This window comes from Apus apus, chromosome 3, assembly GCF_020740795.1.
Source record: "Apus apus isolate bApuApu2 chromosome 3, bApuApu2.pri.cur, whole genome shotgun sequence".
NCBI classification, from domain to species: Eukaryota; Metazoa; Chordata; class Aves; order Apodiformes; family Apodidae; genus Apus; species Apus apus.
Genome location: NC_067284.1, coordinates 69070939 through 69084629, shown reverse-complemented (window position 1 = coordinate 69084629; position 13691 = coordinate 69070939). Strand labels below are relative to the sequence as shown.

The 13691-nt window shown below is 40.3% G+C and overlaps 1 protein-coding gene across 5 annotated transcripts in view; it reads right to left on the bottom strand.

Moving 5' to 3' along the window:
• BICRAL (BICRA like chromatin remodeling complex associated protein) overlaps positions 1–13691 on the bottom strand; it is a 49205-nt gene that overhangs the window by 18138 nt on the left and 17376 nt on the right. For all 5 annotated transcript variants that reach the window (XM_051615923.1, XM_051615925.1, XM_051615927.1 and 2 more), the window contains 3 exons: positions 3612–3660; positions 828–876; positions 677–745 (listed from right to left, as the gene is read on the bottom strand). In XM_051615923.1, coding sequence (XP_051471883.1) covers positions 677–745; positions 828–876; positions 3612–3655 — 162 coding nt within the window. In that variant the 5' untranslated portion in view covers positions 3656–3660. The remainder of the gene's footprint in view (positions 1–676; positions 746–827; positions 877–3611; positions 3661–13691) is intronic.

Sequence of the window (13691 nt, the reverse complement as noted above, 5' to 3'; positions counted from 1 at the left end):
CTCAAAGCTGGACTATTGCTGACACTAGTGCAGATCAGCCTTGGCTTGATCTCCAAGGATGGAGATTCCACAGCCTCACTGGGTAAAACTTGGTCCAGGACTGCAGTATACTCCTGGCCAAAACAGAATACTGACCACTACGTGCACCACCTAATGAACTTAAAGTGTCTTCCCTGATACTGAAGTTACAGGAATGAAACGTACCTGTTCAGTCTAAGAAACAAAAAAGTGCTATTCATTACTTTAAAAACAATTGCTAGCTCAGATTCTATTTAGAAATATGAAACAAAACCATCCTAACATACCTAGAAAATGCATGAATTACTAACTTTTAGAGTCTACATTTGAGCACTGCTACATCTACAATCACTAAAATCACAAGTCCCGTTTCCTGGAGGGAGTTATACCAGAGAACACTGTCACTGCTCAGCAAGCTGTTTTACACATTTACAAAACAGCACCCAACAATACAGCATCTTTTGATGAACTCCCCACTGAAAACCCAATGAACTACTGAAAATATTAACAGCATGAGATGGCTCTGTTAGGATCCAGAATTTTCATACAAAAAAAGGTCAAAACACACATCTACCTCATTGTTTTATAAAAGCCAAGTAAAGCCATAACAGAAGCATGCAATTTCAATATAAATACAATTTATCTCCTGACCACTTACATTGGAGTTGGCAAAAATTGAATTTGAGTTGGCTACAGAATATTCTGCATTAGTCAAGTCTTCATTGCTCTGTTAAAAGACAAAAATCATGTTCAGAAATAATATTTTCAATGAAGATTACATATGTCTAATACAGAGGAATGCTACTTACAGATTTACTACTAGGTCCATGTAGAAAATAATTCAGTGCCTGTGGGTCCCTTAAGGGGAGGAAAAAAACAAAGTTACCACTTTTTGAAAGCTCCTTCTACTAATGAGGCTAATTTAACTAAGACAGATACTGCATTAATGTAAATGAGGTCTATAGCAAAAACATTTCCTCCATTGACCCCAATGCAAAGCTGAAGGTTTGTATCATCTAAGTATCTGTTTCCACATCAGCAGTTTTCAGATGTTAATGCTATTTGTGTCCTTGTACCATGTACTTCAAGCAATAAATGATGATCATCACAAAATTTTAGTTGCATTCCTCTTCCCTTTATGAGGGTATTACTCATACTCTCTTAAAACACACAGTATTTTACAACAGCACACAGCACAAACCCTAAGAAAAACACCACCACCAACTAACATGAGAATGAAAACAGGTACCATCTCTCCCACAGAGGTGAACTATGCCTGTTTAGCTAGTGTGTAAGTCACCAGGGTATTTAAAATCTGAATCTTTAACATCTTTTCTGCTATTCTTAATGTAAGTTAACACAAACTTACGCTTGCCAGAGTAACAGTCCCTTCACTTGGAGAAAAAAATGGCATCTTTTCCAAGTGAAATCAACCTCAGAAATATGAGATTAAATACTATTAAATAAATTTTCAGCGTATTTCCTTAACTTAGCACTATCACTGAATAAAATTCTGATTCAAAATGTGGTCGGATGAACTGAGTCTTGGAAATTCAACCAAATCTAACTGCACATACACAAACAGCAAAACACACTCAAAGATTTAGTTACATGGCATTATTTTATTACAACTATACAGCGTTTCCCAACACATCCATTAGCATGAAGAGTAAAATGATACGGAGGTTTTCTAATTTAAAAACATCTTTATTGATTAACAAGTAATAATAACATTTTTGAGAAGCAAGAGATTCTCAGGTAAAAAAAATAATTCAGAACATGTCTCCTTCTCTCGATCATCCTAGAAAACAAAGAGAGCACAAATTAAAGATCTTTCATGTTTACAACAACTCTACTAAACAGACAATGTACTTCTATTCCTCTTTTCTTCGCTTAAAAAATAAACTGCATTCGTGTTTACAAAAGACATGCTAGACAGTACTTAGCATGGACTTTGTTGTACAATTATGCTTACAACATAGAAGTGGTTACATATCTTTAGTAGATTATACTAAATTTTAAGAATTAAGGAGAACAGAACTTATACAGGGCTCTATCATGCTTATGAGTGTTACTGATAAACAGCCAGACCATTTAATACTAGCTTTGCTCACTGGCTTTAAATTACAAAAAATGCAATTAAAAATGAAGAACACTATCACCTTAAATATTGTCTTTAGTAAGAGAAGGAATTTGAGATGGCACTTACCAAAATCGAAGATCAGATAGAAAAAAAATGCTGTTTTCCATTCTTCTAGATACTTAAGACAATAATTGCTGGCAGCAGAAGAAAACAAATTTTTCACACACTCATCTGTATAGAGAGTGCTTCATTTTCCAAACCACCTGTGAACTTGTACCAGGATCCTTATGATTCATGCTCATGACAGAGCACTTAATTGTCCCATGCAGTCAATTATCATCTTTATGTTCCAAGCAGGACGTGTTTTCATATGGTGACAATCAGTAATCTTGCACAGTATACTTCACAGAATATAACTGTGAGCCATTACCAGCCATGCTTTTGCTACAGCAATCACAGAGTCATCCTCATATTACAGCAGTCACTGTGCTGATGTTTTATTTTTTTCTCAAGTTAAAGCTCTCACTGGTTTAGCTGGAAGCCTCAAGTGCATGAGAAAAGTAAAAGGTCTATTTATTTACTACATTGAAGACAGTAAAAAATTCTCGTATTAAACTGAGACAATCTATTAGTAACTGTTACAAGACTGATGTCACACTAATTTCTCACAGAGTTTGAACAAAGTGTCAAACACAAAATGTTCCATTTTCTTCTTTTAAATGCATTATAGCATTTTATCCATTCTTGAATACTGACATAAATGTTAGCCAATGGAAGGTAATCTGTCACATATACAATCCACAAAAATCTTTCTCATGCTTCAGGGGTCCTAATTATCTTTGAGTTTCCCATATGGAATTATCAACCTCCAAATAAAACTGCTATAGAAAAACAAACAAACAAACAAAAACAAAACACAACCCAGGACCTTGCAAAATCCCCAACTGTATTAAAATGAAGTATGTTTGAGCAAAATGCTGATAAATAATTGTTTGTTGTGAACACTTAACATCTAACATTTTTATGCAAATACATGTTATTAGTAGAAATTAAGTATTTATAATTGAGAAAAGAATAATTTTACTTTTCCCTTTAAAATACAACCACAGTGTCAACAAAATATCTTGTTCCACTTATCAAAAATTTGAGGGTTTTTTTTAAATCCTAAAATATAGTTCTCTGCAGTTTAGTTTATAACAACAACCTTAGTAAGGTGCTTCCACACTGACTTAGTATTACCACAGCTGAGAAAATAATCCAACCTCCATGCACACTCATTCCTTGGCTTCTGTTGAGGAGAATGCCAGCAAGTAGACTGTCAGCATACACTGAGATTGAAGGCTTTGTGATACATGCATCACCACATGATGGAAGTGAAGCATAACTATTCATTTCATTTGCAAGTCACCTAGTCTTGAGACAGTACTGAGATAGAATCGCCTTGTAGAAGATGATTTTGCAAAATAATTTTTCCCAAATTTTTTGAAAAAACTCATGAAGGAAAACTTACCCAATCAGATCAAGGAGACAGGATTCATCGTCGTCATCATCCATGACAACTAGAACAAAAAGGAAGAGATGGATATGAGACATTATCAGACAGAACATTACTTTTGACAATAAAACCAACTTAAAATATCTCAATGTTTTTTTATCAAACAATCTATGAAGTTGACAGGTGTCTACTATTAGCAGAGTTCTTAAATTAACATGCACCTTCTACAGAAGTCCACTGATTTATCTCAAAATTAAATTCAGTGACAAGTACTAATATAAAAAAAAATCCCATGCAATGTTTTACCATTTAGGGGTTTTTTTTACAATTTTTAACTGGGGAAAAACAAAAGATTAACCAAACTAATTAAACAGATCTTCTATAACTTAATAAACTCGTAAAAAAATAAACACTGAATACAATCTCAAGACTCAAATTAAAATGCTTTTATAGGAATTTACTCCCAGATAAACCCCATGAAAGAATAAACAAACACTAGAGAACATACAAAGACTGTTACAAATCAGTGGTTATAATACTGACCAGCCAAAAATGTAAACAAATTTAGGTATCATTATAGTACTGTCACAGGCTAGGACCAAAACTAGCCAAGACATTGCAAAGCATGAAAAAGAACACTGTTTTCTAGCAGACCTTTCTTAGCTATTGCTAGTGACAATATGGCCACTTCCAGTTTCTCCCCAACACTACTACTCAGAAATGTACTTAAACTTGTGATTAATAGTACGGAGCTCTGACAATCCTTTTATCAATGGGTGGGGAATTCATTTGCATTGGCCAAACTGAACGTAAGCATCCATTCACTGGGTGCAGAGCATTTTTAGCCTCACAATATCATGACCACCAACTCTCTTAGGCACTGCCTACTCAGTCACATGCTACCTGTACCAGACACATCCCCACATTCCCTCTCGTTGTTGTTCCTTCAAAGCTTGTTACCTCGCCACTGTAACTCTGAGAATGTCACCTGAGACCATACCTTCTCCCTTTTCCCTGTCAGTAGCTCTCAGGACTACTTTATCCTTCCTTATCTCCCCTGTAAAGATCCCATCTAAACCATCACTTCAATTATCAACTAATGCCAGCACTTCCTAAACCTCTTGGTATCCTGGGTTCCATCCAATCTCATCTTCACCGTTATCTTCCAATCACATCAAATTGATCACTGCATTCCATACTTCTTTTTACTCAATTTCCCTTAAGAAGTCTGCTATCATACTGATCACTCAAATTTATTAACATAGTTTTGGCTTTAATTCATTTGGCTCTCTCAGTTCTTGCCAAACAAAAACTTATTATCCCTGACTAGATCCATATGAATCACTCTTCAGGCTCTCCTTCATACAGATCTCCATAACGATTATGACAATGAAGGAGCATCTCAAATGTCAATAAAATCAGCATTCGTGAGGTGATTATGCAACTTAGGAAAAATAGTTTCTCCCATGATTCAGTATTACATCAGCTTACTGTTGCATACAGCCACCAGCAGGAGCACTGATCTTGCAATTTAATACTAAGCAAGCAACAAGATATTTCACGTCAAGAAATTTAAATGTAAATGTGAATTGGTTAACAAAAGTAAAGATCAGCTCTATCAAAAGTCAACACAATCTTTGTTTTCACACTGCATGTCTGCTTTTGAAAATCCCATCTCACATGTCTATGGAAATAATAACAACGTTATTTAAATAAAATGTCCTTACTAATTTATCACAACCCAGCACAGATATTCCCTTACCTTAATATTAGCAAAGCCTCTACTGTTTTATTTCATACCCCTGTGTGCTGGTTTGGCAGGTTTTTTGGTAGTGGGGGAGGGGCCCCACAGGTGGCACTGGTAAGAAGCTGAGAAGCTCCCCCAGCTCCAAAAACAGCAAGACAATGGATGTGCCTCTGCAACTAACATACAAAAGAACTGATGTAAGACCAAATCAAAGCAAGCAGTCAGAAGGAGCTGAGCTGGAGAGGCATAACTGTGCCCGTGGTTGATGTAGAAGGGGAAGAAGGTGCCCTAGCAGAAGTTTCCCAGCAGCCCACGGCGAGATGGCAGCTGTCCCCCTGCACTTGCGGAGGAACATCCCTGAACATGCCAGGAGGGGTGAACTTGGATTTGCTGCCAGTGGACTTGGGATTATGCAGCTGTGGAAGACCTGGTGCCAGGGGAAGTGACTGCTCCCAAAACAGCCCCTGACTGTGGGAAGCCCAGGCTGGAGCAGCTCTGGACCTCATGGGAAGGATGCATGAAGGAGAGGTTCGTGGAGGACTCTCTCCCATGGGAGGGACCCTGTGGAGAAGCAGTGAAGGACTGTAAGGAATCCTTCTTCCTGAGGAGGAAGGAGTGGCAGGAAACACAAGCCTGTGAACTGACTCTTAAACCCCATCCCCTGTTCCCCTGTGCTGCTGGGGGTAAGGAGGGAGAGAAACCAGGAACAAAGGAATTTGGGCCCAGGAAGAAGGGAGAGGTGGGAGTAGTGTATTGAAGCACTGCACTTTGTTTTGTCTGTGTCCTGTGTGCATTTCATTACTATTAAATTAAATTATTATTTTCCCCAAGTTTGGTCTGTTTTGCCCAGGACTGTAAACTGTGAGCAAACCCTCCTTATCTTAATCAATGAGATTCTAGATGACCTTTGTCCTCCCCGTCCCAGCGTGTCTGCGTGTGTGTGGTGGGAGGGCGAGAGTTGAGTGAGTGGCCACGAGGCTGGTTCCTTCTTGTCATGCTAGGCCCAAACCACAACATCCTGCTACTGCACTGATGAAACCAGTATCTACTTCAACTTAGGCCACAGGTACTTGTGGAAGCCGCACTGACTGTCCCTTTCGGGAAATAAGTGCCCTTTAGAGCACACTCCCAAAGAGAATAAAAGAAAAGATGAAAGCAAGAAAACTGATGAGGAAATCCCAGCTAGGCAGGCCAATCCTCTGGGGGCCTGTTACTACTTGGCCCTAAAGCCTCTGCCTCCCTTTCAACACTCTCACCTACTATAGAGCAAAGGCTAACAAAAGAGGAAGAGAGTAGTGCTGTGCCCTTTCTCATTCACTTTCCCTGAGTCAGCTCAAGGGTTTGAACAGTCACCTGGGACAGAAAATTTATCTGAAAAAATAATATTGATCTGCTTCAACTTGGATTAGCTTCTTGATTTAGATCTGGCCTGCCACAGGTCTACAAGAGTGCTAGTGCCAGAACAAAGAGAGAGAATAGGTATGTGAGAACTTGGTGGTTAAGAAGGGGAAAGGCACCAGTGGTTCAGCCAGCTTAAAGCAATTGTTGGACTGCTCATGTACAGCTAGTACAGCTTCCACACTCACAACAGCTGCAGTGCAGGCCACAGATCAATGGAAGAGATTATTCCTCTCTACTCAGCACTTCAGCTTCCATCTGAAATACTGTGTCCAGTTTTCACACACACACACACTCTCACACTTTCTCTCTCTCCTCCTTTAAAAGAAACACAGAGAAACTTGAGAGTCCAGCAGCGTGTCAATAAAATCCTGCAGGCACGTGACACTAAGAAAGTCTGAGGGAACTACATTTCTTCAGCCTGGGCAACAGACATCTAATTGAGGCGCTACCCACAGCCTGCCACTAGCTGGAAGGGGTGGCAAGATGAGCAGTCTCTTCTCATCAATGAGTTGCAAGACACAAGGCCAAGAACCAAAACATGCAACAGAGAAAATCCCAGCTGGATATTAAAAAAAAAAAAGTTCACAAATAAGAGTGCTCTAGCAAGAGGGTGGAATCACTCTCTTTGGAAATTTTCTCAACTCACATGGCTCTGACCGATCTGTCCTAACTTTGAAACTAGTTCTGCTTACAGCAAAGAGCAAGGGCAGGTAACCTCCAGTAGACCCTTTGTCATGGTTTGGGCCCAACATGACAACAAAGGAACAGCCCCATGGCCACTCATTCAACTCCCCCCTCACACACACTCTGGGATAAGGAGGACAAAGCTCATGGGTCGAGACAAATGACATGGAGGGTTCTTTACCGATTAAGGTCCCAGGCAAAAAAGACTCAAACTCGAGAAAAAGTAATTTAATTTCACACTAATCAAATGCACACAGGACACAGACAAAACAAAGGAGCAGTGCTTCAATACCTTACCCCCACCTGTCCCTTCTTCCTGGGCCCAAATTCCTTTGTTCTCGGTTTCTCTCCCTCCTTCCCCCTCAGCGGCACAGAGGGACAGGGGATGATGGGGTTTAGTCAGTTCACAGGCTGGTGGTTCCTGCTGCTCCTTCCTCCTCAGGAAGAAGGATTCCTTACAGTCCTTCCCTGCTTTCCCATAAGGTCCCTCCCATGGGAGAGAGTCCTCCACAAACTTCTCCTTCACAAGTCCTTCCCACGAGGTCTGAGGTATGGAGCAAGCTACTCCAGCATGGTCTTCTCACAGAGTCACACGCTACTTTGGGAACAGTCACCTCCCCTGATGCCAGGGTCTTCCACAGCTGCATAATCCAAGTCCACTGGCAGCAAATCTGAGTCCACTGGTCACAAAACCCAAGTCCACTGGCCAAGTTCACCCCTCCTGGCAACTTCAGGGAACGTTCTACGACGTTCCTCCATGAGTGCAGGGGGACTGCCTGACATCTCACGATGGGCTGTTGGGAAACTTCTGCTAGGGCACCTTCTTCCCCTTCTTCCTCACCAACCACCAGCACCGCTCTCCTCCTCCTGCACAGCTCTTCTTTAAGTGTTAGCTCTGTTCAGGTGTTGTATCATTTCTTTCCTATGTTAATGGCAGAGGCGCATCTATTGTGCCTCTAATGGCTCCTTGGCTGGTTTTGGAGCAGGAGGAGCTTCTCAGCTTCTTATTAAAGCCACTCCTGGGACCCTTCCTCCACTACCAATAATTCCACATAACCAGCACAGCCTACCAGCCTGTATTTTTAATCACCATGCTGCACAATCCACAGGACTATGCAACACACACAGGGCCTACACCCTGCACAGTCATTAAAACAGCATTTGTCCAGACAGTCCAACTATTCATACATACTTCATATACTGTACATTATTTTTTTTTAACTTAAACAAATAGGAGCATTCAAAACCACTGTAAATACTGGATTTTAAATTTGCTGAAGTTACATTCAAGATTGTAACAAAATAATTATTTTCGTTTCTCAAGGTAATTTATAATATCATAAAACCTAAACACATCATTTCAGATATAAAGCAGCAAAATATTATTTTCATGTTTTGTAAAAAGCCTAAGATGGCAGGTAGTTTAGAAAAGTAACATTTAGAGCAGTAAATCTCAGAAGTATGACACAACCAACACCAAAACTTGGTCAGCCATAAGTAAATGCATTTATTTGCAAAACTGCTGTAAAAATCTACAGATTCTCAACTTCTGTGCAACCACATGGGATCAATTCCTGACTGGCAGCATGCTGGCCTGTGACTTCTGAGTGAATACTGACCTTTGGAAATCAATGCTTTTAAACAAGGTAATGACTTGCTGTCGTTACAGCTTCATAGTGGGAGATAATCAAACTTGCATACAGTAACATATATAGCACCTGAAGCTACAACTTTTTGAGTTCCGAGATATGCCCACTAATCCTCACAAATCCAGCAAGACTTTGACACATCCAGTCAGCAGGAACTCTGACGACACCTCCGTCATGCTTTATAACAGGTCTAACCCATCAAATCTTCTGTGCTGTCCTGTTGCTCTGCACCCTTCTCTAGAATATTAATCTACAATTCCAGTATTAATAGTAACTTCACTATGGAATATCTCAACAGTATGTTGTCACTGTAACAACAATCATCCGAACAACAAAAACAAAATCAGTGTTACTGTAATAGCCACTGTAGAGAATGGTACTGCAGGGAACTGAGTGTGCTACATCAAATTTAGGACATTTTTAGCCCTCACATCCATTTGGAATATAGATGTAAAATAACTCTACTAACCCAATACAAGCATCCAATCAAAGAATTGCAGCAGTGTTATGTGATTCCACACTGACTGCTGAGGCGAAATGCCCAGAGCTGAAGTCCTTTCCTCACACAAATTTCCACCATGACTCCCATTAATTTTCACAGTGCTAGTATTTTGCTCACTGTGCTTCTAAACTAGGGAAAAAAAATAAATTAGATTTTACCACATATTTGGTAACACATACCATTGAAGCAGTATACACTTCAGATTGCTAAGGTGCTCTAACTACTGCCTAATTTAAATTGTCAGTTTCCTCTAAGACTCCCAACAAACAGGCAGCCTTGGATTCATTGGAGGAAACTTACCTAGACAAGAACAACCAGACCTCATTTGTATTCTCTGCAACACAGGAGTGTAAGGAAGGAGTACAAACTCAAACCCTTATTACCATATATCTTACTTGTAAGTCTCAAGTCCATGCGACTTTGGAACAATCTATTATCTTGCAAACTGGACGATTTCAGGTTGTCTATCACACCAAGCATGTGTTTTATGATGAACTTGAGAGCTGCACACCACATTATGCCCTTTATTTACAATAAACTGATTTTTGCACAGGTGGAATACAAAAAAAACCCACAACAGTAAGCTATTTCCTTTTGCCTTGCTCTCATTACTATAAAAAATTATGTACAGCAGAGCACCAACAAAGTGTTTAATGGAAAAGAGGTAAATGCTGGAAAACTTGATTTCAAGTTGAAATCTCACACTCACTTTTACTCAGGCAAAAACAAAGAAGGCATTATTATTATTAAACAGTTGTCATTTCAGAACAAGAATAGGGAAGGAAAATTAATTATTAAAATGTACTTTGTAAAAGCAACGACTTAACTGCTTGTAAACCATGAAACCATGCTGTGCTTATATTCTACAGTATGCCATTACTTCTTACAAGTATTTCCTCTTCCAAGTAATCAACAAAAAGCAACTACTATACTGCTGCAAAATCTACCACAAATTGTGCTCTTAAAAAAAGCTAACAAAGTAAAGAATTTGGGATTCTAACCTAGTAACACAGTGCAATACCAAAGTGTGAACTTTCTATACGTGTGAATATGTGGTTTTATTCCAAGATTTTAAATCTGAGTAGTATTTTTAAGATAAAATTACAATGTGTGAAATTAGCTGTGAACTTAATTTTATTATCAGTATTTCAAAAACACCTGTACACGAGAGTATGAAAATAAATTTCTTATTTTAATTATTCAGAAGAAAGATGCAAAACTCTACAAAAAACACTACTCCAAAAAACAGGAACTATTCAGGAGTCAGTTAATTAGCAAAGAAAAGAAACACAAAAGTGCTGCCTCTCCTGAATTGCTAGGTGCAACATTATGCACCTTCCAAGGTTTCAAAGAACTGCAGGACATGAACACCTAAGAGGATAGGGAAAGTCTACACAATTCTGAAGTACCAGCTCCACACACAGAAGGGCAACTAAAAAACATACTAAGGCTTTACAACAGGTTGTTTGTCCATCTCTTAAGATTTACTTCCCTTTAATATACCATTAAAAAAAAATAATCTTTATTTGAGTTTGGCAATGTGGTAACTTACCAAGCTTCCAAAAGCTACAGTCATATTGTAATATATTAAGACAAAAAAAAAGTTAAATGTGTGGTTCAACTGTTAACATTGTGAAAGTTAATCGAGCTACAGTCAAGCACACTGAGGATGTGTGAAGCCCCAGTGCAGCTGTCTAAAATATGGTCTCCTTCAGACACACATCGTTCTGCATCGTATTTCTTAAAGAATTTTTTCCTACTGCATCCAGAGCTGCTCTTGGCAACACCAAATCTTGAGAAGACTTTTATCTGGAAACAGATGTTTTAAACCACACAAAGCAAATCCAGAGTAACTCAAAACCCTGAGGTTAGGATGCTTATCCACTCCATGGTAATCCCCAGGTTGAACACTGCTAAATCCATTTCCCCAGCAGTGACTATCCTCATCACTATGCTACAGCCTATTTTGGGTCCCAGCTTCTAAGCTGCTCTAGCGCATACACAATTTGTCGGGAATTTTAGTATTCCTGAAACATTTTCAAAAGTCCTGGTTTCAAACTGTAAAAGGAGAGGTAACCTCAACAGTTCTTTGGCAAATAAATGCTCACCTACCCAAAGGAATTTAGATGCTCTTAAATATTTCTAGAAACCGCTGTATGCAATAACACAGGCTTTTAGCATACATTATTTGTGTAACATAATACTTTCAAGAAATGTCTTCAACTAGTTCTTCCAATGTTTTTACCTTGCTTCTACTAAATCACAGAATCACAGAATGGTAGGGGTTGGGAGGGACCTCTGGAGACCATCAAGTCCAACAGTCCAGCCACAGCAGGACCACCTAGGGCACGTCGCAGAGAAACACATCCAGACTGGTTCTTGAAAGTCACCGAAGGAGGAGGCTCCACAACCTCTCTGGGCAGCCTGTTCCAGTGCTCTGACACTCTCACAGTAAAGAAGTTTTTTCTGATGTTTACGTGGAACCTCCTGTGTTCTGTGTCCACTGCCCCTATCATATGGCACAACTGAAGAGACTGGCCCCTCCATCTTGACATCCACCCTTCAGATATTTATAGACATTAATAAAGTTCCCTCTCAGTTTTCTCTTCTCTAGACTAAACAGCTCCAGGTGTCTTAGCCTTTCCTTGTAAGGCAGGTGTTCCAGGCCCTTAATCATCCTTGCAGCCCTCTGTTGGGACTCTCTGAAGTAAATCCCTGTCCCGCTTGAAGCGGGATGCCCAGAACTGGACACAATACTCCAGATATGGACTCACTAGGGTAGAGTAGAGGGGGAGGAGAACCACCCTCAACCTGCTGGACACACTCTCCTTAATGCACCCCAGCATACCATTGGCCTTCTTGGCCACAAGGGCACATTGCTGTCCCATGGATAACTTCTTATCCACCAGGACTCCAAGGTCCTTCTCCACAGACCTGCTTTCTAGCAGGTCAGCTCCTAATCTGTACTGGTGCCTGGTGTTATTCCTCTCCGGGTGCAGGACTCTACACTTATTCTTGTTGAACTTCATTCGGTTCCTCTTTGCCCAGCCCTCCAGTCTATCCAGATTTTGATGAACAGCCACACAGCTTCCTAGTGAATCAGCCAATCCTCCCAGTTATGCATCATCCACAAACCTGCTGAGGATACACTCTGTCCCCTCATACAAGTTGTTGATGAAGATGTTGAACACAACTGAACCCACCACTGACCCCTGGGGAACTTCATAAGCTACAGGCCTCCAGCTAGACTCTGCACCATTGATCACTCTGGGCTCTGTTGTTTAGCCAGTTTTCAGTCCATCTCACTGTCCATTCTTCTATCCCACACTTCCTGAGCTTGCTCACAAGGATGTTGTGAGAGTGCCAAAAGCCTTGCTAAGGTCAAGGTAGACTACATCCACTAATCTCCCTTCATCTAACCATTCAGTTACAACATCATAGAAGGCTAACAGATTAGTCAAGCATGATTTCCCCTTGGCAAATCCATGCTGCCTACTCCTGATAACCTTCTTCTCTTCCATGTGCTTAGAGATGACCTCCAAAATGAGCTGCTCCATCATTTGTCCAGGGATGGAGGTGAGGCTGACTGGTCTGTAGTTTACTGGATCTTCCTTCTCACCTTTTTTGAAAACTGGAGTGACACTGGCTTTCCTCCAGTCCTCAGGCACCTCTCCTGTTTGCCATGAGATTTCAAAAATGATGGGAGAGTAGCAGAGCAACATCATCAGCCAGTTCTCTCAACATTCATGGGTGCATCCCATCAGGGCCCATAGACCTGTGTATGTTCAGTTTACCCAACTGATCTCTAACCAAATCCTCACTGACCAGTGGAGAATCTTTCTTTCTCCAGGCTTTCTCTCTTACTTCCAGGGTCTGGGATTCCTGAGGGCTGGTCTTAGTAGTAAAGACTGAAGCAAAGAAGGCATTCAGTAACTCTGCCTTCTTTGCATCCTCTGTTACCAGGGCTTCCACCTCATTCAGCAGTGGGCCCATGTTTTCCCTGTTCTTCCTTTTACCACTGATGTATTTGAAGGAGTCCTTTTTGTTCTCTTTTACTTCCTTTACCAGGTTTAGTTTTAAGAGGGCTTTGGCCTTCCTTGTTGCCTTCCTAC